The 27,909-nt window shown below is 39.9% G+C and overlaps 1 protein-coding gene across 1 annotated transcript in view; it reads right to left on the reverse strand.

Moving 5' to 3' along the window:
- Window positions 1-618: 618 nt before the first annotated feature.
- LOC124115400 (cyclin-dependent kinase-like 4) overlaps window positions 619-27,909 on the reverse strand; it is a 42,568-nt gene continuing 15,277 nt past the window's right edge. Inside the window, exons 2-10 of the mRNA XM_046476361.2 lie at window positions 22,028-22,213; window positions 19,775-19,896; window positions 18,319-18,391; window positions 13,573-13,663; window positions 11,745-11,945; window positions 11,302-11,384; window positions 8,642-8,698; window positions 7,684-7,839; window positions 619-6,326 (exon numbers count right to left, since the gene is read on the reverse strand). Coding sequence (XP_046332317.1) covers window positions 6,210-6,326; window positions 7,684-7,839; window positions 8,642-8,698; window positions 11,302-11,384; window positions 11,745-11,945; window positions 13,573-13,663; window positions 18,319-18,391; window positions 19,775-19,896; window positions 22,028-22,213 — 1,086 coding nt within the window. The 3' untranslated portion in view covers window positions 619-6,209. The remainder of the gene's footprint in view (window positions 6,327-7,683; window positions 7,840-8,641; window positions 8,699-11,301; window positions 11,385-11,744; window positions 11,946-13,572; window positions 13,664-18,318; window positions 18,392-19,774; window positions 19,897-22,027; window positions 22,214-27,909) is intronic.

Genomic DNA, 27,909 nt, shown 5'->3' on the forward strand with positions numbered 1-27,909 from the left:
TGATAGTAGATTTATGTGCCCCAATCACTGGTTTATCTTCTACAGCTTTATTTCTTTACAAGCCGTCATGTTTGGTGGTTTGTTGTTTAACGCCTCACTCAGCAATATTCCAGCTATATGACGGCGGTCTGAAAATAATCAAGTCTGGACCAGACAATCCAGTGATTGATATCATGAGCATCGATCTACGCAATTGGGATCGATGACAGGCATCAACCAAGTCAGCGAGCCTGACTACCCGATCCCGTTAGTCGCCTTTTACGACAAGCATGGGTTGCTGAAGACCTGTTCTACCCCGGAATCTTCACGGGTCCACAAGCCGTCATGACATAACTGGATATTGCTGACTGTGCAGGGTGTATTTTGTGCAGAGTTAAAAAACCTATCCTTGTTTTCCTCGTTCCCAAATAAACTGGCATTACACCTTGCTGACTTGGTTGATGCATGTCATCGTATCCCAATTGCGTGGATCGATGCTCATGATGTCAATCACTGGTTTGTCTGGGCCAGACTTGATTATTTACAGACCGCCGTCATATAGCTGGAATAATGCTGCGTGTGGCGTCAAACAAACAAACAAACACAGACCTTCACATAACATCGAATCAACCCAACACAGAATGATCAGTATTTATTCTAGTGATATAATTAACAACAGAAATTATTACCCTTTGCTAGAAATTGGAATAGTTGAGAGAAAAAACAAACAATTTGACAAGTATTATGATGTAAACAATTTTGGCCATTTGACAAACATATTGAACATAGTAATATGATGCGACCACAGGACGGAATGGGTGGACGGACATGAATGAGATAATGAGTGACATGATGGCATGCGCATGACGATACATGTTTGTCGTGGCAACACAATAACGTGGGGGGAGGTAGAATACTCCATTTCCATGGCCCTAGCGTCAATACCTCCAGCTCAGGCCTTGACTTTGGGTATGCCCTTTGTTAAACTGGCACAAACGAAAACTAAGTAAGCCTTGCAAGGTTTAGTTCTACACTGTACATCACTCATTGTGGGGGCGGTCGGTAGCCTAGTGGTTAGAGCGTTCGATCTTTACACCGAAGTCCCGGGTTTGATTCCTGACATGGGTACAATGTGTGAAGCCCATTTCGGGTGTCCCCCGCCGTGATATTGCTGGAATATTGCTAAAAGCGGCGTTAAACCATACTCACTCACTCACTCATTGTGATGCAACAACATGTGTCACTGTCCAATATAGAAAAACGCTATATTTGAAGCTCTCTCTTGTCCCTAAACTTGATTTTTATTGTTTTCTGCCCAAAATGTATTACCACACATACTTTGAATATTTTTGTAACTTATTCAGTCATTAAAAAAATGCCTAGTGATTGAGAAAGAAATACTTTTCTATGAATATGCAGCTGTCAAATCAGCTGTATCAATCAGAGGTGGTTACTTTGATTTGAAACCTCTGACAAATCATAATCACTTATTTTCCAATTTCATGGTAGAATTCATGGCTATCACAAGTGTTTCACGGCTATCACAAGTGTTTCACGTCAGAAAACTGTCCGTATCCTGGATGTTTCCTAAAACAAGAAACAGGTGAAATATGTGTTTCTATTCCACAAAACAAAAACACAAAACAGAAACAGGTAACCTTTCCTTAAGTTTGCCTCGCAAAAATCTTTGGGAAATATACGAAAATAGAAAATATATGTGTTGAAGATTGATTTTACATCTTCATAACCTTAATGTGAGAAATAGTCTTCATTCGAAAGAAACCAACAAAAATAGTAATATTTTTTACAATTGCCTGAATAAGGTGTACGTTTAACTTTAAATCTCAGAAGAAAAGAAAATTCCCAGTGATGTCAATAACAAGCCCATTAAACTACTTAAAAGTCCAGGACCCCGTTCCTCAAAGCGGTCTTAGCGCTATGATGATCGCAAGCCTATGTTAAAGTATGGCACTTACGATCACCTTAGCGCTAAGATAGCTTTGAGGAACGAGGCCCAGACCAAGAAGTATGACAATCATGATAATGGTATGATGGTGAAGATAACAATCTGACAAAACAATGACAACAATACAAAACTGACACTTTGTCTCCTATTTCAGAAGTCCAGCTTGCAGCTGACTATAGCACAGTGTGACGATGCATACAGTTGTCACAGTGATAGCAACATGATTCAATGAAATGGTAACCACGGTAACAGAATAACAACAGGTGACAACATAACACAACAACGAAACAAAGAAGCACTTTCATATTAACGGGACTTGTTCAAATACCAAATTTTGGGTCACTTTTTTTGTTGAAAAATTGATCTTCCAAAATCGGTCCAAAAAGTTCTATCCTTTGACATCAGTCTGTGAAAGTGTTGGAAAATACCCCAACTTTGTTCCAAGAAAAATAAACAGAGACATGGATGAGATGTAGATGATGACACAACATCAATAAAATACAGAAATATAGACAAAATGGGGGTCACGCATATCATTCTGTATGCATACTCAATACGTTCTGTCGACTAAAAGATCAATTTCTTTCCCTTATGGATAAAAAATTTCATTACCAACAAATACCGTATTCGACATAATAAGCGCCCAGGGCGCTCTCAAAATTAGAAATAGGGGGCTCTTATTAGAATGGTATTTTGGTGGGAAAAAAACCAGAGTTGAAAGACAAATTTCATGGTTTATGCTGATAGCCTGAAATGTTTATGTACGAGATATATTTTTATTTTAATTGCCCATAATTAAGGGTGCATATAACACACGAGTGCGTATTATACACAAATAAATAAGTCTTGTGTACATTGATAAATCGGAAGGGGTGCTAATTGGGATTGTTCACAAGCTAATATATTAATAAATATCGCCTTGGGCACTTATTAGAGTGGGGCGCTTATTACATCGAATACGGTAGTTTCAAAAGAGACTTCAAATAAAATATTTCATGAATTCATATATGAGTGAAAACGTCCTTGAGTAACTTTTACTGGCTTTTAATGTTACTACTGTATGTTATGTCCTTATTTTACAAATACCAAACAATAAATACAATCCAGATATAAAATGCAGATCCAGCTTGAGAAATGTGGACGAGGCCAGTGGAGCAGGTGCTTGGCTTAAGACTGTAATGTAGGAATCGAACCAGGCATCATCAAATCCACCATGGAACATGCGCTTCAATCACAGGTACACGTAAATGTATGTACATAACAACCGAGTAAACCGGAAAGGAATATACAGGGTGAGCTAAATGCCCTGACAGCAGCTTGGTCCCTGCTTATTCACAAGTCTGTACAAAGTTTAAGAAACTGTGTGGGAAGTCCTCTTAAGACCAGGTTAAATGAGGAATACTCCTACATCAGAGCTGCCATAGAGTGTTGAGGCACTCTCCAATTCTGCATTGGTGTACATGACAAAATGACAAAAAACAAGCTCAATAAACTCAGATCTGTTACTCCAATTTGATATTCTAAGGCTAAAACAAAAATAGTCTTGGTTCTCAGGCACCGCCTGCATCATCATAAAGTTCGACGCATTTTTTAAAAAATTTCCATTTAAAAATAAATCCTTAAATATTCCAAGGCCAATGGTAGTCCAATACTGTATTCCAGGATTTTACTCATCAAGGAATACATTAATGTAGGGAGGCCCTTTCCCAGGTTGATTGTACACAATTGCTTATTGATTACACAACTGTTTATTGGTTACATACTAGTTTAACAGTCTTAACAAAACCCACACTAAATGCAAATATTCCCTTGATAGTACACAGAAAGGACAAGGTGTAAAATACTAAAATATCCAGAACAGCCCTGTCATATTTATCTCCATTTGTAACTGCCTGTTTATATCTGTTTACTAGATACTGAAATCAGACATGCTACTCCGAATACTTTGCTGGCTTGCACCAACAATTCAGAAGCTCCAGTGACTAATCAGAAAATTCACGTCACACGACCTAACATGGCGAGTTTGTCAAATCTTGATGAAAGGTACCCAATCAGGGTAAAAGATCTGATTTCAATGAGATTGTCACAACAGAAGAATCTGAGACGAGATTAGAACCAACCCAACATGGCTCATTGGTAAAAAGTATGAAACAGTAGATACTCTTCACATGAATTATGAATAATAACGCTGATTATCAAGAATCATTAAAAAAGTGCTTCTTATTAGAAAACCGTATTGTGATTTGAGTTAGGTGTTGAAGTTGCATATTGTGATTCCCTTTACAAGGATGAAGTGTGAGAGTGAATGTGTGAAGATTTCCTGACATTTATCAACAATAAATACAGATGTCCACGGAAATCCAATGTAGTATAAATGCTATAACATCTAAGGTTCTGACTGGGAATTATACGCCTTACATTGACCCAAATCCTTGTCATGAGGGAGACAACAGGTTGTTGAGGGGTGTTAACACGTGCAACAAGCTAGCTTCTTCGTCCACACAACTACCCCCCAGTAAGCCAGCTAAGTGTCAATACACACCAAAAGTACACATTCATGAAATACACAGAAAAGTCGTCAAAAACCAATTCAAATCCAAAAAAGAAATATTCCAATTTCTGATAACGTATTTCAAACTGCATTTCCAAAGTAGTCCCTATTGTTAATCATAGACCAATTTGAAAACGATTTGTTACCAAAAAAATAAAGACCGATAAAATTAACATAAATAGCAATAATAACACAATTTAAAATTTAAACTCTGACTGCATCTCAGACTTATTCGATTCAAGTAAATTGTCACGTCATCATTTAAACCATACAGAACAAAAGAAATATTTCCAATCACCTCTGGCAATGATCAAACATTGTTGATCAAACATTGTTGATCAAACATTGTTGATCAAATCAGGCACAGTGGTTACTACCCGCATAGAGAATTAGCCATAATTTAAGGAACACAAGCATGACACAACAATAACACATGGTAACACAAGCTACATGAAATGGATTGGAAGTGCTGCCAACATCAGAAAATCACAAGTTCGTGAGATTGGATGTTTTGTAAGCAAACTTGTGAATGCATAAGTGGAATGGGTCCTCACGCAACTATACGTGCGTGCCGACCTCGGAACTGGACATAAGCTAGCAACATTTCCACATAGTCATAAAATATTCCTTAACGATGCTTTGCCTTGCTACACGATCACCTGAGGACAACGAAATATACCTCTATCTAAACCTACAAGGATAATTTAATAAAAATATTTATATTTGTTGCAGGAGGGTTTGTACAAGCAGGGAGTCCATGTGTTTTTTGCATAAATAATATTACTTTCACATTGAGAACATTCTTTTTTTCAATGTTATGCACATTCATTATTATTTTTAATGTATACCTATTTTGTTTTAACATTCCAAAAACGCATCAGCAATGCTTAATGCAAATAAATATTAACTAGTTAAAGAAATTGCCTTATTTTAAGTTTATAGACGTCATATTTTAGAGATTTTGTAGGATTATTTGCTTCATACAGTGAATAAAAATGTACATAATTCAGAGAGCAGTGAATAAGGACTGTCATATCAGGCTGTCTGTATTTTTGTGTGTTTCTCATATCCTACCGGACAAACAACATTATGCACGCATTCATCCACTTGATTCTATGCCCTGACAAAAAATAATTAACACATTTCGTTTTCAAAAAATATCGAATCCGTATTTTATAGTAAAGGTTATTCAAAAAAGGGAAGTAACTCTGCTTCTTGCTTTGTTATTTCCATCTCTGAAGACCCAGTTTTTCGTTCTTTAAAATTTGACACAGCAACTGCTAAATGTCAAATTGTAGACCCAAATTATCAACTATAATCTCAACCAAAACCTTTTTTTTCATTTTCTTCACCCACAAGCCCACTTGTTCTGCAGCCAAGCATGGAGAAGGGAAACACAAAATTATTATTGACGGCCCTATGTCAGTCTTCCTTGTTCAACATGAATTCACTGCCCTGACTATTCCTGGCAGACACTGTGTACAGGACGTACCGTCGACGTCTTCCTTGAAGCCAGGATAAGCTACACCTTCACAAGATCCTAGTGCGTAGAATAAGAAGTTGACAAGCAGAACTCTGTCTTTTTTTAAAGCAAAACAGTGCAAAATAACACATGCTCTGTTGCTCCCAGACAACAGGACGAGGCCACCAGGAGCTGGCCGGACAAACAACCCCTCAGTTGCCGTCCGGACGACTGCACCCTTGGCCTAAAATTCAGATGTTGGGAAGATGGTCGCCTCTGTGGTTCGCATACCGTGGGATCCTTCCCATGTTCCCTGGGTTCGGAGAGTTCGACAAAGGATTTGGCTGCAAGGTTGGCAGTGATGGAACCTGGAAATTAATAATATCATTAGATGATATTCGCTTTAAATGGAGTTTGATCTGCCGAATTGGGTGTTACCATGTCCTTAAGGAATCGCTAACCATGGTTCTTTTTCAGAGTTTTTTCCGGTTTGTTTGTTGTTTAACGCAACACTTAGCAATATTCCAGCTATATGATAGTGGACTGTAAATAATCAAGTCTGGGCCAGACAATCCAGTGATTGACATCACGAGCATCGATTAACGCAGTTGGGATACGATGACATGCATCGACCAAGTCAGCAAGCCTGACCACCAGATCCCGTTAGTTGCCTCTTACGACAAGCATTCATTTTCAGAGGGTGAATGAGGTTAATATTGGAATGGAGAAAGGCAGCAACTATGGCAAATAGCAGGATTTGTTAATTGTTTAATGCCACACTCAGCAATATTCCAGCTATATGGCTGTGGCCTGTAAATGATCAAGTTTGGACCAGACAATCCAGTGACTGATGTTTTGAGCAACCACCATGCCTTTGGGGTATGATGACATACAAATAATCAAGTCACAGAATCACCTGATCAGTTAGATCCCAATTATCCTGATTATGACAAGCATAGGCTGCTGGGAACCAATTCTAACCCGGAATACTGATAGGGTTAAAACAGAGGAAGTAGTCCCCATAACATTTTTCTCCAACAGTAAAATGAAGGACATTCATTATTAAGGTTTTTTTTTCAAAATGTCATATGATGTGTAACATCTGACAATTTGACAAGCTGCATAACATCACGTGCATTTGCTTCAAACAAAATGGCACCGCCCAGTGAAGACGATCTGATCGATAATCAAGATGTATATTGTAATAAAACGGGTCTTACTTCGCAAAGTACATCAAATCACATTGGCACCTTGATTAAAAATGAAAGGATTTGGAAAATATCTGTTGATGCTAAGGTGACGGTACAAATGCTTTGCAAATCCTGCAATCTACCGAAATCTGCACGGAAGTTTATGAACCGGATGTTGATTTCAATACCCGGTTTTGCTTGGACTATGCATAGATTATAATTCCAGCCTAGTTTGGCAAGGGTGGAAACTGGACTTTTATAGTCAGTTAACACCCTTGCCTCGGGAAGAAGCAAAGATCTTTGACTTTTAACACTGGAGCTATGACAAGGATCCCTTCACTGTCATGCTTAATTTTGAACAGAGAAATCCCCTCGTTTTTCAGCATGTTACATGTCAGCCTGTCACGTGTATGCGGTGACATCCCGACTTATAGTGTGCATCTCACCGTCCTGGATCCGCCTCTAGCCAGGTAATTGCTTCATCAACATGGCTGAAACGGCTGTGTAAATATTGAAGAGGCAAAAGTGGACTTACTACCCATTGTTTCTGTACTGGAGGCCGCCTGAAGCGATGATGATGATGTCGATGTACTGGCCGGCTCTCGAGCCCCTCTCGCGTTGAGTCCAGGTACTTGTGTTCCAAGAGTTGCTGACAAGTGTGGCGCTTATCAGGGTCCATTAACAGACAACACTGCAACAGACACTTGCCTCTTGTAGGATACCATCGACACAAGTCTCCATGGTAACAGAATTAATGAAATTAGTCAATAATGCTGAAATTGTGTCACATCAATGTGATGTCATGAACAATGGATGGCATGTTCACATATGTCTGAAAAAGCACATACCGTATTCAACGTAATGAGCGCCCAGGGTGCTCTCAAAATTAGGAATAGGGGGCTCTTATTAGAATATTATTTTGGTGAAAAAAAACAGAGTTGAAAGATAAATTACGCTGACAGTCTGAAATGTTTATGTACGACAGATGTATTTTTCCAGAATTTAATTGCCCATAATTAAGGGTGCATATAACACACGAGTGCGTATTATACGCGAATAAATAAGTCTTGCGTACATTGATCAATTGGAAGGGGTGCTAATTGGGATTGTTCACTTGCCAATATTTTAGCAAATGTTGCCGTGGGCGCTTATTACGTCAAATACGGTAATATATCATGTTTATAAGGAAACATGAACTAGCCAATCAGCCATAAGAGTGAGTGAGCCATGATGGTTTAACGCTGCTTTTAGCAATATTCCAGCAATATCACGGCGGGGGACTCCAGAAATGGGCTTCACACATTGCACCCATGTCGGGAATTGAACCCAGGTCTTCGGCATGACGAGCGAACGCTTTAACCACTAGGCTACCTGACCAGCCCAAGCCATAAGAACATATTACGATTATTCTTGAGACTTAGAAAAAACATATTATAACACTTAACTTACATATCACAAATACATGACACATCAATATAAACATGAAATCTTACCATTAAGAAATGGACTGCAATAGGATTTTGATCTTTAAACTTGTAATCAAGAGGTTCCTGTCAAGAAATGACACAGCATATTAGCAATACAGTTGGCTGTATAACTGAACACAGCATATTAGCAATACAGTTGGCTGTATAACTAAACACAGCGTATTAGCAATACAGTTGGCTGTATAACTGAACACAGCATATTAGCAATACAGTTGGCTGTATAACTGAACACAGCGTATTAGCAATACAGTTGGCTGTATAACTGAACACAGCGTATTAGCAATACAGTTGGCTGTATAACTGAACACAGCATATTAGCAATACAGTTGGCTGTATAACTGAACACAGCATATTAGCAATACAGTTGGCTGTATAACTGAACACAGCGTATTAGCAATACAGTTGGCTGTATAACTGAACACAGCGTATTAGCAACACAGTTGGCTGTATAACTGAACACAGCATATTAGCAATACAGTTGGCTGTATAACTGAACACAGCGTATTAGCAACACAGTTGGCTGTATAACTGAACACAGCATATTAGCAATACAGTTGGCTGTATAACTGAACACAGTATATGAGCAATCCATTTGGCTGTATAACTGAACACAGCGTATTAGCAATACAGTTGGCTGTATAACTGAACACAGCATATTAGCAATACAGTTGGCTGTATAACTGAACACAGTATATTAGCAACACAGTTGGCTGTATAACTGAACACAGTATATTTGCAATACAGTTGGCTGTATAACTGAGCACAGTATATGAGCAATCCATTTGGCTGTATAACTGAACACAGCATATTAGCAACACAGTTGGCTGTATAACTGAACACTGCGTATTAGCAACACAGTTGGCTGTATAACTGAACACAGCGTATTAGCAACACAGTTGGCTGTATAACTGAACACAGCATATTAGCAACACAGTTGGCTGTATAACTGAACACAGTATATTAGCAATACAGTTGGCTGTATAACTGAACACAGCATATTAGCAACACAGTTGGCTGTATAACTGAACACAGCATATTAGCAATACAGTTGGCTGTATAACTGAACACAGCGTATTAGCAACACAGTTGGCTGTATAACTGAACACAGCTTATGAGCAACACAGTTGGCTGTATAACTGAACACAGCATATTAGCAATACAGTTGGCTGTATAACTGAACACAGCGTATTAGCAATACAGTTGGCTGTATAACTGAACACAGCGTATTAGCAATACAGTTGGCTGTATAACTGAAATAATACAGTATGTTTAAAGTGTTATATCAAGTAAACTAAACGTATGTTATCCAATATATATGTTGGTATGTCTAATTATTTAAATCTGCATAAGGTAAGCTAAACAACCATAATTTATCACTAAAAAATAGTCTATCACTTCAATAAAATATGACAGTGTTTTACTTCTAGAATGTTTTAAAAAAGCTTTGTAATGTACAGATTCAGAGGTGATACATGCAAATCATCGTAAATAAAATGTGTGCATGTGTTCAAAATATTATATGTTAAATAGTGTATTGGTCTATGTATCATGTATTCAGATCCATGAGTATGGTGTTACCCTAAGTGTGGCAGTGGGGAGTCACACCCTTGTGAGTGAGTGAGTGAGTTGGGTTTAACACCGCTTTTAACAGTATTCCAGTTATATCATGGCGTGTCAGCTTAATGTGGGAGGAAAGCCCGAAGTGATGCAGGTCTCAGACGTTTACCACTTCGGTGAAACCCACGAGCACGGGTATGGTGCTGACAAACCTAGAAACATAATCGGGGCGAACCGGGATTCGAACCCACGATCATAGGTTTCTGGTGTGCCCAAGGGACACGGCTCTGCACAGCGAATTAGACGACTGGGCCACCCGTGCCCCCCACACCCTTGTGTCACCTACAGGCTATGCAGTGTTTATATTTGTCTAAGACATAAGGTGTAATGTACATGTTATGATCATATTTAACGTATCATTAATTTCTGTCTTTAAGTATTGAATATGTTTACACAGAAGGTGTAACCGTTATGTAATAATTTTGTAGATACTATATAGCCAATATAAAAGCCAAGAAGTTCTCAGAAAGACTTCTGCCATATCCCCCCTCCAAAAGTTCTATATTTATGCATTGCCTCTCAATCTTTTTAGATATATATATTTTTGGGGGGGATACGGGACGAACTCTTACGAAGTTATCTCCCTTGGATGTCAGTATTGCGTAGCGTGAATTGTTTGATAGGCATTACTTAGAAGTTGACGGATGACAAAGTAGAGATAGTTTATGGGTTCTAACAACTTCTTATTTACTGTAAAGGCAACATTTCGGTATAGATCCATTGTTGTCAAGCAAGGCCAAATAGAGAGAATGGTGCCGAATATATGAATGAATGAATGAATGAATGAATGAATGAATGAATGAATGAATGTTATCAAGCGATAAATTAGAACCTACACCGAAACGTCGCTCTCAATTGTAATAAAGAAGTTGCTCATCAATAAATTCTTATCCTTACTTAGAACTCCAACTTCTAAATGCCTATCAAAGAAGGTTAAACAATGACATCAGAAGGATAAAACTGTCACAACATGACGGCCAGAGAACACAGGATGAGGATGCCAATTGAACAGGATGAGGTTCCTGCAGTTGCATCCATGTACAACTTACCATCTGTGTTGGTTCAGGAATAGTCATCCCCTTGAAGAAACTGTTACTGTTGAATATTTCTAAATGCCGAGGCAGTAAATCCCCTGGAAAAAAACAATACAGTGTACTTATAATAACATAATGATTAAACATGTGACAATAAACATTTTCTGTTAATTTTAACATGATAAAAAATCATTAAGAAAACAAAATCATTAAGAAAACAAAATCTTAAAGAACACAGTTTAATATGTAAACCACTGTTCTAAATAATGAATGGCGCTAAAGAGGCTCTTGCCTATAATATTGAACATTAAAGTGTTCCTCGAAAAGCTAGATTCAAAGACTCTAGCAGAAAAACTCAAGGACCTCATGGATGCCAACTCAAAGATATTTGCCGACTTGTAAAAATGTAATTTGATTTCTAAATGTTCAAACCCTGAATAAATAATATCAAATCCTACCTAGACTTTTTCTGATGAGGAATAATTGGTCCACATCCGACCGGCCCGGCCACAAGGCTTCTCCCGTCATGAGTTCGGCCAGCACACAGCCGATGGCCCACACATCCACAGGGGGCCCGTACTGTGTGTCCCCGACTAGCAACTCTGGGGCCCGGTACCACCGGGTGGCCACGTAGTCTGTGTACTCATCTCCAGGACCTGCTGAGAACACAAAATCCAAATTTAGCATCAAAACAATCTCAGATTATAGAATGATGATGATATTCACAGACATACAAATAGTCTTCCAACTGAAAGTTTCAAATCTATGTAAAAAATATTACAGGGGTTATATTTTTCATAAACTACAAAAGAAAGTTAAGGTGAGTGAGTAAGTTGGGTTTAACGCTGCTTTTAACATTATTCCAGGTATATCACAGCTTGCCAGCTCTATGTGGGAAGTGATGCATGTCTCAGACATTTACCACTTCGGTGAAACCCACGAGCACGGGTATGGTGCTGACAAACCTAGAAACATAATCGGGGCGAACCAGGATTCGAACCCTCAATCATAGGTTTCTGGCGTGCCCAAGGGACGCAACTCTTCACAGTGAATCGCGATGCCTTAGACGACTGGGCCACCCGTGCCCCCAGAAAGTTAAAGGATCCCAAACATAATCCAAATGTGTAAAAATGGAGTCCCTAGGGGTCTAGATCTTATTCTTTGTAGACTGAAAACTCCAGCCTACACAACAACGGCCTACAGCATGTACACCCAGTGATGGCAATAACTGGAGAATACACATTAGGACTGGGACGGGTAACTTGGGTACTCAGGTCGGGTGGGTACTGAGAAGGACCCGGGTACCCACAGGACTACCTGGACCCGTGGAAGTCATGTGATATATTGTTTATCACTATATATTGTTTACTAGCCAATATATTAGCAAATATCGCCGTGGGTGCTTATTAGAGCGGGGTGCTTATTACGTTGAATACAGTAAATGTTTTCCTTGGCTCCCCTATTTTTTATCATCCTTATGTCTGTCCTATTATTTTCACAGTTAATAATTCACTTGATTTAATAGAGTGAGAGTGGTTTTACGCCGCTTTCAGCAATATTCAAGCAATATCAAGGTGATGGACACCAGAAATGGGCTTCACACGTTGTACCCATGTGGGGAACTGAACCTGGGTCTTTGGCGAGACGAGCAAACGCTTTGACCACTAGGCTACCCGACCGCCCTGACTTTACAAAACTTACATCTATCTGGAGTTCTGCTTTTATCAAGTTTAGAGTGAGTGAGTATGGTTTTACGCTGCTTTTAGCAATATTCCAGCAATATCACGGCGGGGGACACCAGAAATGGGCTTCACACATTGTACCCTGTTGGGAATCGAACCGGGGTCTTCGGCGTGACGAGCAAACGCTTTAACCACTAGGCTACCCGGGACTGGGTAGTAGGGTCGATGACAAGGATGTTTGCGTATAATCATACCCCAATGGCATGGTTTGATGCTCATGATATCAATCACTGGTTTGTCTGATCAGATCTTGATTATATACAGACCGCTGTCATATAGCTGAGCGTGGTGTTAAAACAAAAGACAAAACCCCCATAACAAAGACAATACACTCCTAATTCAAATAATGACTGGTACAGTGACCGCAGACTTGGCTATGTATAATTTGCAGATACCATTGCCTATTACACTCAAAAGATTGTACAAGCGAACGCTTTAACCACTAGGCTACCCGACCGCCCCATCAAGTTTAGACAGAGCAGCCCTCAAACAGTCAATTACCTCAACAAGCTGAAGTTTGTTCCTAATACTACTAACTACTTACTGACTGTCCTTGCAAAACCAAAATCACATAGTTTGACGACCCCTTGTCTTGTGATGAGGATGTTTTCTGGCTTTACATCTCTGTGAATAGCCTGCAATGAAATATACAACAGTATCACCCCATGTCAGCCTGAAATCAACATCACAGTCAATGTCACCAAACTCTTTAGGCCAAGCCTTTTTTAGTTTTAGGATTACCGATTTTTCAGCCCAAAGTCCAGGGCTGGAGGAGGGAAAAAAGAAAAAGAAAAGCCAGATGCATTTTCTTTAATGCAGAATGCCTCTGGCATACTTCATGAACATATTCTGTGCTCAAAAGACTGCCATTTGTGACGATAAAGCCCCTTGTAACAATAAAAATTCCACCACTTACAACACGGACAATTGTCAAGGGAGGCTATTCATGTTCAGCTTCGAGATCAAAAAAGATTGATTATGTATCTGTTTACTAGTTTACAACGGTAAATTCATATGTTTTTATTAAAAGGTGATGATAACCAAAAAAATAACTGACTATGGGGCTATCGGCGGGGAAAAAAATTGGAAATCTGATATATTTTTTTTACATTTTCTAAAAAATTTAGAGTCTGCAGGTCTGTAATTCGAAAAATATAAAACTCCTGGCCTTAATGGCGCTAGTTAATGATATCAACAATAAAATACAGATGACAGATTACATATATAAACCATGCATATCAAGCTGTGTTTGAAATGAACACTGAAAGTCTCCAAGCTGTGTCCAAAACTAATGATGAAACTCATGGGGTTCTAATCAAGACAACACCATGTTATCAGCTGGTTGTACTCCCATTCATAATCCTCATGTTAAAATTTAATGATTTAGCACTGTCTAAAGTGAAGTGAAATGGGTTTAACGTCGCATCCAAGATAATTGCACTTATATAGCGACGTGCATGCATGTGTGTGTGGCTGCTTGTACTAGTCCGGACTGATGCCGATTTATAGTGCTAGCACATTGATATACCATGCCGCAGTTTAACATGAATACCCCACTCAGACACAGTATACTGACTCCGAGCCGACCAGTCCTTAATGCCGAGGTTTTACGCTGCTTTTAGCAATATTCCAGTAATATAACCATGGGGACACCAGAAATGAGGTTCACATATTGTACACATGTGAGTGAGTGAGTGAGTATTGTTTTACGCCGCTTTTAGCAATATTCCAGCAATATCACGGCGGGGGACACCAGAAATGGGCTTCACACATTGTACCCATGTCGGGAATCGAACCCGGGTCTTCGGCGTGATGAGCGAACGCTTTAACCACTAGGCTACCCGACCGCCCCTGTACCCATGTGGAGAACGGACCTAGATCTTCGGCGTGACAAGCGAAAGCTTTAACCACTTGTCTACCCTACCGACCCTCAACTACCAGGTAAGACCAAGGCCACAGTCAACAACCAGCTGATATATATCTTGTTTACACACACGACAGCAATGTTAATAAACCAAGCTACACTGGCAACTCCTGCTTCGTCTAATCCTTTGGAAAACAATACCCCACATGGGAATTCCGGTTAGGATAGGTCCATAGTAACTAAAGCTTGCTGTACGAGACAACTAAATGGACTAAGTAGTAGTGAGTGAGTTTGGTTTTACGCTGCTTTTAGCAATATTCCAGCAATATCACGGGAGGGGACACCAGAAATGGGCTTCACACTGTGTACCCATGTCGTGATTCGAACCCGGGTCTTCGGCGTGACGAGCAAACTCTTTAACCACTAGGCTACCCGGGACTGGGTGGTAGGGTCGATGACATGGATGTTTGCGTATAATCATACCCCAACTGCATGGTATGTTGCTCATGATATCAATCACTGGTTTGTCTGGTCAAATCTTGATTATATACAGACCGCTGTCATATAGCTGAGCGGGGTGTTAAAACAAAAGACAAAACCCCCAGTGACAAAGACAATAGACTGCTGATTCAAATAATGATTGGTACAGTGACAATGTATAATTTGCAGATACCATTGCCTATTTACATTCAAAAGTCTGTATTAACTTGTTACAAACAACACTTGAAATCCCACAAAAGTGAAAATCACCTGACAAACAGGAGAAGGATGTGTGAGAAGAAATGTTTAAACAAATGCATACATTTAATCCTTATCCTTGTAGCCACAGCGATAGAAACTAACAGTTTTATCTTAGTCCACTAGTCCTTATAATGATAACATATAGCAAAACCCTGAAAAAGGGCAAATTTTTACTGGTCCTTGTGATACCTTAACTATTGGGCAGTTTGGCAAGGACTATACCCAGTATAGGACTAGTGCTAAATTCTAACGCTGCATCATACTCTGTTACGCCATCCTAGTGAGAACCCCTTCCTTCTAGGCGCCCCTTCCTTCTAGGCGCCCTTTCCTTCTAGGCGCCCCTTCCTTCCAGGCACCCCATCCTACTGGGTACCCCTTCCTACTAGGTACACCATCCTTCTAGGTACACCATCCTTCTAGGCACCCCATCCTTCTAGGCACCCCTTCCTTCTAGGCACGCCTTCCTACTAGGCACCCCATCCTTCCAGGCACCCCATCCTTCTAGGCGTCCCTTCCTTCTAGGCGTCCCTTCCTTCTAGGCGCCCCTTCCTTCCAGGTACCCTTCCTACTAGGTACACCATCCTTCTAGGCACCCCATCCTTCTAGGCACCCCATCCTACTAGGCACCCCATCCTTCTAGGCGCCCCTTCCTTCTAGGCACCCCTTCCTTCTAGGCACCCCATCCTACTGGGTACCCCTTCCTACTAGGTACACCATCCTTCTAGGCACCCCATCCTTCTAGGCACCTCATCCTTCTAGGCACCCCTTCCTTCTAGGCACCCCACCCTTCTGGGCACGCCTTCCTACTAGACACCCCATCCTTCCAGGCACCCTATCCTTCTAGGCACCCCATCCTCCTGGGTACCCCTTCCTTCTAGGCACCCCATCCTACTGGGTACCCCTTCCTTCTAGGCACCCCATCCTACTGGGTACCCCTTCCTACTAGGTACACCATCCTTCTAGGCACCCCATCCTACTGGGTACCCCTTCCTTCTAGGCACCCCATCCTTCTAGGCACCCCATCTTTCTAGGCACCCCATCCTACTGGGTACCCCTTCCTTCTAGGCACCCCATCCTTCTAGGAACCCCATCCTCCTGGGTACCCCTTCCTTCTAGGCACCCCATCCTACTGGGTACCCCTTCCTACTAGGTACACCATCCTTCTAAGCACCCCATCCTTCTAGGCACCCCTTCCTTCTAGGCACACCTTCCTACTGGGCACCCCATCCTTCTAGGCACCCCATCCTTCTAGGCCCCCCTTCCTTCTAGGCACCCCATCCTTCTAGACACCCCTTCCTTCTAGGCACCCCATCCTACTGGGTACCCCTTCCTTCTAGGAACCCCATCCTTCTAGGCACTCCTTCCTTCTAGGCACCCCATCCTACTGGGTACCCCTTCCTTCTAGGCACCCCATCCTTCTAGGCACCCCATCCTTCTAGGCACCCCTTCCTTCTAGGCACCCCTTCCTTCTAGGCACCCCATCCTACTGGGTACCCCTTCCTTCTAGGCACCCCATCCTTCTAGGCACCCCTTCCTTCTAGGCACCCCATCCTTCTAGGCGCCCCTTCCTTCTAGGCAAGGACTAAGGGACTAGTGCCATTTTCTACAATCTGAATGTTCAGCGCAAATAATAACTGCTTCCCAACAAGCTGAATGCTATTATCATAGCATGTAGAGTATTGGTCTGCTAGTTGACCTCCTTTCCAATCTCAATGCTTTAAGTATTAAAACCTTGGCCTATACGCAGGAAACCTCTAATGTATGGTAGTTTTCCTAATAAAAAACTGTCAGAAATTTCAATTTTGTAATTCAAAAGAAGAACTGACATTAAAAGTAGACATTGGTAGAGCTAGAAAAGAACCGTAGTTTACTGTATTTTAAATTCCTACCAACATTTATAGTAAAAAGTAAAAAAATTAATTTCTATGAATATATATTTCTGCTGCATGGGCAGTGATGCAGCTGTCAAATCACCTTTTTCAATCAGCAGGTTATTGGCATTTGAAACCAGTGATTAACCAATCAGAATCAACCATTTTTCAAATCCACGGTAGAATTTCAAACCAAAATGAACTTTGGAGGGGGAAGATTTGAATAATTTGAGATGCCATCAGAGCTCAAGATAAGCTTTTGGTGTTGTGGGTATTTTACCCATGCATTTTAAAATCATTGGGTATCAGTAATTCTATCTGGGTATTCAAATTTCTGTTACCCACTAGTTTTTACACATGTGGGTATTTAAGTTTAATATTTAAAAACACTGTTCATCTAGTCCCTGCAAACTGGTGTCGTGTGGGTTTGAGAGCTTTATAGAGCTCAAAAATACCACGATACTTCCACAAGAAAGTGTGATGGCAAACGATCATGATGTAACTGTCATCGTGGAGTTTGGCAAGGTTGACGGAATGCCCATTTATGATTTCAAAATAAGTTGCTGATTTGCTAATCAAATACGCAAGGGTTACTTCACAATATTTTGATGATACGCACAAGTTTTATTTTTGTAGCGTATCTGTAATGTTCGTTGCGCATTTGATATGCTTGGATTTTATTTTACTGCGTATTTCTGCATTTCTGATGGGTATTTTACGCAGATACGCGGCTTATCTGGAGCTCTGTGCCATGTGTTATTAACACAATAATAACATATAACACAATCATCATGATAATAACAGGTCAACTCACATTGTGTTGATGGCAGAACTTGACTGCTTGAATCACCTGATATACAAGTTTTTTGGTTTCTTTTTCTTTTACCCTGAAAATATAAAGAAAACATGACATTGATAAAAGACATAAGTAGACATTACTTGTATTGCCGAGGGCACAGGTGGCCCAGTCGTCTAAGGCGCTGTGATTCGCTGTGCAGAGTTGCGTCCCTTGGACACGCCAGAAACCTATGATTGGGGGTTTGAATCCCTGTTCGCCCCGATTATGTTTCTAGGTTTCTCAGCACCATACCTGTGCTCGTGGGTTTCACCGAAGTGGTAAATGTCTGAGACCTGCATCACTTTGGGCTTTCCCCCCACATTAAGCTGACACGCTGTGATATAACTGGAATACTGTTAAAAAAGGTGTTAAATCCAACTCACGCACTCACCTGTATTGCCATACTTGATATCCAGTATATTCTACATAATCGCATTCCATTGCAATAAATATGCGTCACCTGTTTGCTACCATACCATGCATACCTTTGTATTGAGCATAATTCGAATGACATGATGATTAAAAATAATAAAATAGGTGTCCAATCAACTAACTTTCATGAGAGAGATATATTCTGTGCTAAGATGGTGGAAATAGTGACTTAACTTCAGAAACAAAGTTACACTGGTGAATGAGACCAGGGTGTTTATAGAAAGGAGTGAGTTGGGTTTAACGCCGCTTTTAACAGTATTCCAGTTCTATCACGGCAAGTCAGCTTAATGTGGGGGAAAAGCCTGAAGTGACGCAGGTCTCAGATTTACCACTTCGGTGAAACCCACGAGCACGGGTATGGTGCTGACAAACCTAGAAACAGCATTAGCAGAAACACGATCAGGGCGAACCGGGAGTCAAACCAATGATCATAAGTCTCTGTCGTGCTCCCGTTCCCATTCCCCCTAATAGTAATAGAAGAAAATATACATGATATAATACACTGGATAGTAGGCACCATGTATATAGTGGTTTAGTCCCAACTTGTCTACCGAGTTAACATCAAGTGCATTCAACAATAAATTGGTTACGTTCATAGTGCTAGCCCACTGACACCATGGATACCCCGATGAGCTCCTGTATACTGACTCCAAGCCAAACAGTCCTTTTTTCATCACCATAATCCCAAATGGCAGGCAGGGTAACAACAAGCACCATCTTTTATTGTCTTTAGGTATGAAATCACTCATAAAACACTCGTTGATAAAAGTGGCAAAAATCCTCGGCAAGCCTCGGAATTTTTCCACTTTTATGAACTCGTGTTGATATATTTGATATCAAAAGACACTTGGGTGAGATTCTCTATTTATGGGTATTTTTGTGTAAATGCTTGCATATTCATAAATATTTGATTCTAATGGCCACGAATAACGAATTCAATTCATGGATAAGGTTCGATTCACCGAATATGCGAGTGAATCGTAAGAGCCCTACTACGCACCCTCTTGGATTCCTCTCAAGTTCGCCCAGGAGTGTGTCATCCACATACTCAAACACCAGGTGGAGTTTCTTCTTTCTTCTGAACACCTCAAGCAATGATACTAAATTTTCATGTTTCAATTGCTGAAAGACAACAAGATAATGATATTTTAGCAAAGATGATATGAAGTACAAGCAGGATTAGTACAATTACGAACGGGCGTCATTCTTGTCATAATGTCAGTTGGAATCCATTACACCTTCTGAAAGCAATGTCCATGATGACAAGCAACTTGTCAATTATATTAAATTGTAAACATGTCAATAAACATGATAAAACAATATGTAACAAGCAGATGTTATTGAAGTTGTTATCCTAGTATTACACTCATTCATCAATGATCAAAAACAGGAAGAATGTGTAATCACGTAATCACGGTAATCGTTACTTTTATCTTCCATTTTAAGATTTCTATTTATACGAGCCTGTCATCTGCGTAATTTAAGAAATTAACAAAACTTTAGGAAATTGTTATGAAGTTATCATGGTTATAAACAATGATAAATGTTACACGTTCATGAGAATTAGCAGTCAGCGACATTAGCCACTTGTCCGAAACCAGAGTATAGTGAATTTCTGTTCAGTCTAAGAAGCTTGGCTAACATTAGTTTATATGATTTTGTTTGTTTGTTGTCTAACACCACACTCAGCAATATTCCAGCTATATGACGGCAGTCTGTAAATAATCGAGTCTGGACCAGACAATCAAGTGATCGACATCATGAGCATCGATCCACTCAGTTGGGACACGATGACATGCATCAACCAAGTCAGCGAACCTGACCACAGGATCATGTTAGTCATTTCTTCCGACAAGCATGGGTTGCTGAAGAAGACCTATTCTAACCCGTAGTTCATAATGAATACACTAAACTCTTCTGAAAATGATGCATAGATACATCTTCGAGTCATTAGGCTCAAACGTTATTGGCACAGACTGAATTATAGACATTGTTGATTTGAAGGCTTGCATGTTTTGGACAGCACTAAATGTTTAGGAAAGAGTCAACATCTCAAAAAGGCTCATTTTGGAGTTTTTTAGATAGAGTTTTCTCTTTGCCCTAATCTGATTTAACCAGGAGATGTAGATAAACATGATTAATTCAAACGTTAAACAATTCATCTTGGGTCACAGACTTCTGTTTTCACATAGCTTAGTTGTATTTTTGTTCTTTGTAATGTTCTTAGTCCAAAATAAAGTATAAGAAAGAAAGACTAGTTGTCAGCCATTTGAACATGTGTATTTAAAGTTTTCCATGAATCTAAAATTATACATTTGCTGGGAGCCAAAAAGGCCCACAACTGTTAGCATGGCTTGTCATCTGTTATGCTCTATCCACTAGACAATGGATGTTATCTGCATTGTATCAAATGCATTGCACTCTCAGGGATATTTCTAGGGTGGGGCCTTGTGCTTTTTAGCCCCTAAATTTGGAAAAAGGCCCATATTTTCAAATACAAAGGGACATTTTTAACATTGTGCTGTATGGGCGTACGTCTGGAGTATTTGAAATTTTCACATAAAGGGTCCATGTCAGAAAATTCCTGGAGTTAACCCTGCACTCTATTTCAGACGAATATGGATATAAAATATATATAAGTTTTAGTCAATTTGTCGAGAATGAGATCAATAATTTGTTTGTTTGTTGCTTAATGCCGCACTAAGCAATATTCCAGCTATTTGACTGTAAATAATCGAGTCTGGACCAGACAATCCAGTGATTGACATCATGAGCATCGACCCATGCAATTGGTATGTGATGACATGCATCAACCAAGTCAGCAAGCCTGACCACCCAATCCTGTTAGTCGCCTCTTATGACAAGCATAGTCGCCTTTTATGGCAAGCATGGGTTGCTGAAGACCTATTCTACCCTGGATCTTCACGGGTCTGAGACCAATACAAATGTACCCAAATTACAAGCCAACTTGACAATCAACATTAAACATGTGAATTTTGGTCATCTTGGTTCTTGCTACTTTACAAGTTACCCAGATAATTGTGTACTGTTACCCATACATGTACGTGGCATACTATAGTGTTAGAGTCAGCCAATTCTAGGGTAAATATTGTATTGTCTCAATTATTATCTGTCATCTAAAACCAAACATGCTTTCATAAACAATGTACACTGTTGATAAAAATAACTTTTCACAACGTTTTGGCTTTGTTGACAACTAATATGCAAATTATAAGTTTGACAGTTTGATTACCTTCAGCATCCGTACTTCCCTCAATGCGATCTTCCGGATCTGAGGGTCATCTTCTGACTCCACGAATTTTTTAATGGCCACCAACTGTCCAGTTTCTCTGTGACGACACTTGAAAACAACACCATACGATCCCTCTCCGATCTTCATTATTCTTTCATACTTATCCATTTCTGATTTCTTTGTAGACTAGAAAATTCAAACGGACAATTTGGCACTTATTCACAATAAATAGCTGATTCAATATACTGAACACGATGTATATATCGCATACGATTATGAATCATTCATTTACAAGCTCTGTATTCCTGGTTCATGATCCAGTGACAGGATATATATCCGGTATGTTTCCAAACAGCATATCCACAGAACGTTAGTGTTCCTTTCTAGCAGGATTATTATCCCGATATTGTTTTATAAGTTATTCTTCTTTTTTAGCGGTGTCATGTTGGTGAGAAGTAGCCTTGATATCCAGTGGTTGAATATACAGTGACAGCACTCGTGAACGTTTCAAAACACACCTCTCAAAACACATCAAATACATCCAAATTAAATAATACACAGCCTTAATAAACAATAACACTTTAAGCAATTCAACGTTAAACCTGTGTTAAACAATAAGGCGAAATACCGCCTCGTATTCTACATTTTCAACACGATATTGAAGCCATTAGAAGAAATTCCGTCAACAACATCCGCCATCTTGTATTTGTAATTATTGTGTCAATGCGCAAACAATATGTAGCATGACAACTGTTATATTCAATAACACAGAGTACATCTATTTAGGAAAACTGATATATATCGACATATGTTCATAATACAACTAAATCATCCTACATTAATGTTTATAGTGTTTGATAGTAATGGAACTACATTTCGTGGCGTATATTGAAAAGAGTGCGTTGGTTTCTGTTTGTTGTCAAAAGGTCGTCACCTTAGCAACGTTATGCTAAACTTGAAAGGCCACAATTGCTATCAGTCATCAGCGGGCTTTTGTGATAGTCATTGTACCATTGTTTACTGCGAAGGTATCACGACATACAGGCCTAAATTGTTTTCGATAGAACGTGACTAATGGGTTGTTTTCAGTTAATATCGGACACTCGAGAAATGTTAATATTAACACCACTGCTACCACGCCATGCTACACAAGATTGACAACAATTGCATTTGTGGTCGAGATAGCCTAACGTACGTTGACTATTAGGCACCTATATGAAAACAAATATGCCCTATGTTGATAAAAACACAGACATTAATATGTTGTTTTTTTAATATGTAAAATATGTCAACATTTTCTTTTTTTACCCATAGTGTTAGAAATAACTGACTTAATAAAATGTGTATTGTTTACGTCATCCGGACGGCATTGTTGACGTCATTCGAATCTTATTGTGACGTTAGGCCGGAGTGATGTCACACTAGAAATGAAGTCATAGCTGAAAATTGTTGACGTCATTCGACAATTGTGTTTTTTTAAGCCGGCGGTCGTGATCATTTTTCTAGGCGGAGCTCAAAAGGATTAGAAATAATTTGGTAATGAAATCATTACACTAGAATTTGTGTCATACTGATTTTACGAAACTTGTGTAAGAATGTAATAAAGTACAAGAATTCAGACACTTGTTTCGTAAAATCAGTATGACACATTAGTATAATATTCTCTGTTTAATAGTGAGTGAGTTTGTTTTTTCGCCGCTTTTAGCAATATTCCAGCAATTTCATGACGGGGGACACCAAGAATGGGTTTCACACATTGTACCCATGTCGGGAATAGAACCCGGGTCTTCGGCGTGACGAGCGAACGCTTTACCACAAGGCTACCCGACCGCCCCTCTACTTGAGAAATATACGATGAGTGGGAGTTGTTAATCGTACAATAAAACTCTGCAGGGAGAATAAGCTATGAGGGGCGCAGTGTTTTATTGTACTATAAATTAAAAAAATCGAATCGTTTATTTCCTACATGAAATTTCAACATTATGTACAACCTCTTTAAGGATGTTAATAAAATGTACAAGCTTTAAAAATATTTTCCCGCGGCGGTAGAAATTGGCACCTGTCCCGTAATCCTTGCCAAACTGCCCAACAGTTAAGGTATCATAAGGACTAGCAGAAATTTGCCATTTTGAAGGGTTTCACTATATGTCATCGTTATAGGGACTACTGGACTAAACTTGTTATTTTCTATCGCTGACCCGTATTTAAATAATGATGATTCCCTGAATACAATCCGACCTAATCAACGTCGGACAAGTACATTTTATGAACAGGGAGTCGAGTTTGGTATTTCCTGGATATTCTCACAATTGTCAAGTCGAATGTCTGTACCGCTCCAAGTACCGATTGTCATGTCTCTTCCACTTTTGGATGCGATCGTTTGAGCATGGCGTTTATGTACGTCGCCCAGTTACATCTATGGGAGACCCGTGAAGACCCGGGGTAGAATAGGTCTTCAGAAACCCATGCTTGCCCTAAAAGGCGACTATGCACGTCGTCAGAGGCGACTAACGGGATCGGATGGTCAGGCTCGCTGACTTGGTTGATGCATGTCATCGATCCCAATTGCGTGGATCGATGCTCATGATGTCAATCACTGGATTGTCTGGTCCAGACTCGATTATTTCCAGACCGCCGTTATATAGCTGGAATATTGCTGAGTGAGGCGTTAAACAACAAACAAACAAAACAAAACATCCATGGGAAACAACTCCCTGGACACCCCCCTTTAAAAAATAACGTCGTCCATTTTATGACGTCAATAGGTTGCCAAGGGCATGTTTGAATCTCTCGAAATGACGTCATGATGGAACAATGTTTCATCGTGAAATAATCCACGCTCCGCTCTTCATTGTTCTTTGCGATTTACCGTGATGTAAAAAAAGTATAGTTTTGCGCTGAACTGGTATAGTTAAAGCACGAAAACGTCGGCGCCTTTGATCTTCAAGCGAAGCATTTTAGAATTATGAACATAAATTATAGTTTCTCAAATAGCTTAATCAGATACACGTCATAATGAAACAGTTGGATGACGCCATAATGGTCGTGAAAATTTGTCACATACACTCTTCAAAAAAAGAAACGCACAGGTAGTATGTAGTTCATTGAACCTGACTACACAAAAAATCCGGTATATAAACTGGATATATGTTATTGGAAAATGTTGGTGGCCTAATATTCGACAAATGGTGCGTCAAAACGCACCCATTGTCGATTTGCAATGTCTTAAACGGCATTGTTTTCACACTTGTTCAAAAATGGCATTGGGGAAAACAGTGAAGCAAATTGCACGTGCAAGTTAGGGCATTCGTAACTTGTGGTAGTGGCTATAAAAAGGCAAGCATAAGCCAATAATTTGTCATTCAATTGTCAACATTTTTCAAGCTCGAAAATGCCGAGACTCAGCGCTGCCGATCGGAACAACGCTATGGGACGTATACAAAGAGGGGAATTGCAGTCTTCTGTTGCACGCCACTTCAACGTCCACCACAGCACCATTTGTGACCGATTTACACAGTTCAGTTCCACTGCAGGAACCATCTTCGCGAGACTGGAATCCGACCCAGAAGACCAGTTATCGTCCCTGTTAGGCAACAGATCCATCGACAGAGACGCTTGCGTTGGTGCCATACCTTACAGCCTTGGAATTTGAGAAACTGGAGACGAGTGTGCTTTAGCGATGAACCACGATTTCTTCTTCACCGGCGAGATGGAAGACAACGTGTTTATCGTCGTCGAAATGAGCGTTTTGCCCCACATTGTGTACGTGAATTCGACAAAATCGGTGGCGGTGGTGTCGCTACGAGTCAAATTCTTCAACCTCATCTTCTTCCAACCATTGACCGCCAGAGGAAGCTGTCTCAACAGGACATCGTGTCACGGTAGAGGACCCATCTTAATGCCAACAGCAACGAATTGCCTTGGCCGTCGAAATCTCCAGATCTCAACCCAATCGAACACCTCTGGGATGAGCTCGATCGACGTGTACGTCAACGTCGGAACATGCCACAGACACTCCCACAACTGGCCAACGAGTTACAAGAATGGTGCAGAATTCCGCAGGACAGAATTCGTACACTTATCCAGTCAGTGCCGAGGAGATGCAGAGCCGTGATTGCTGCCCGGGGCGGTTACACGAGATACTGAGTTCAGCGCAACCTTGTGGCCTTATGTGACATGACAATGAATATTTTTCAATGCCTTTGTACAACGACAACATGTGACTATCGAGCTCCGAAATTTCATACTTGTATCTATGATATTAAATGAAATATATCGACTTTATTAGGTACAATAAATTTACTAAAAATCTACCTGTACCTTTCTTTTTTTGAAGAGTTTATAACGGGTATTTCCTTCTTCATTGGGTAGTAATTAGCACGCGACGTTCATCAACTGATAACATCCTTAAAACGCAGTTTGGTGTAGCCGAGTTCAACCGACTTGTCGGAGACATAGGTTCTAATCCCCAGACATGTCAGTGATCGTTTCACTTCCCGCGAGTGGGAAAAACATAAAACTCAACCGGAAATAATTCATACACATAAACATCTTTTTTGTTTTATAATTACATATTTTACTATTTCTTAAGTTTATGTGATCGTGTGTTGTTGGGTTTAGCTGTTGCATTATTTACAGACATTGGGGCTGTTCTATATCAATAGAAATACACGTGATATATGCTACGGATATATAGAGAATCTCACCCGAGTGTCTTTTGATATCAAATATATCAACACGAGTTGATAAAAGTGGAAAAACTCCGAGGCTTGCCGAGGATTTTTTTCCACTTTTATCAACGAGTGTTGATATATTTGATATCAAAAGACACGAGGGTGAGATTTTATTTATCATCCAACATCATTCTTCCAACTTTTTCAGTTTGTAGACAGTAATTAGTAGTGTCTTAAGTGTAAAAAGTACTGCTTACAGCTTCAGTAGCAGAGCCATTAGTGATGTCATTTGATTGTGACGTCATGGTAACCAGTGACGTCACAATTGTCTGCATAGCATTGTGATGCAATTTCATTGCAGCGATATCTACATTGTAGATGTCGCTTGATCTCACCCAAGCAATATCTCATGTGGGAGCCAGTTTTGGACGATACATAACAATATGGGAATATCTATGTTTATATGCTAATAATTTGAGAAAAGAAATTTAGAAAATGTCTGCTGCTCTGTGGCAACATGACATGGGCCGATGGCCTACATTTCGTGAATAAAATGATGACAAAAGGTTTCTTTCATGTTGTTCAAATAATTCAATAGACTTGTTAATCCACTGTCTCATACCTTAAATAAAATGCATTTGCCTAATTTAAATTGTTGCGATGTCCCAGGGTTTTTTTTATAAATTATTCAATATTAGTTCTTTTCTTGCCTTTGGATAAAGTTTTGTACCAAAAAGGAAACATTTCAACTTTACAAGATCTGTCATGGATGAAAAACGGGGGCCATGTCTCTCCTGATAGAGAACATGATTCATCTTTATGCAAACCTGTACTCTATACCTCTAGATTATTTACATTTCTCACATTTCGAACCAGCCCTCGGTTATTAAACCCCGGACTATTGATTTCTTTGAATCAAAACTCCCATTTGAAATATTACCTGACACGACAACCCACTCTTTTAATTCAAGAAGACCATTGATTAATGCCAATTGCACGGACCTTGCTGCCATTTACACTTAAGCTAACACAAATTCCTATTTCACCAAATATCTGTCTTAAATGGGAGCAACGACCCTCTAAATGGTTCTTTTGTAAACGGGTCTTTGAAGCGGAATGTTTGCATGGAGGGTATAGGGGTGACTGGCCGTTATGTTATGAAACTGATATATGTGATAGCGCTAAATGGTGGTGAAGCCACACTGATGT

Source organism: Haliotis rufescens, unplaced genomic scaffold, assembly GCF_023055435.1.
Source record: "Haliotis rufescens isolate VD_foot unplaced genomic scaffold, xgHalRufe1.0.p SCAF_3, whole genome shotgun sequence".
NCBI classification, from domain to species: Eukaryota; Metazoa; Mollusca; class Gastropoda; order Lepetellida; family Haliotidae; genus Haliotis; species Haliotis rufescens.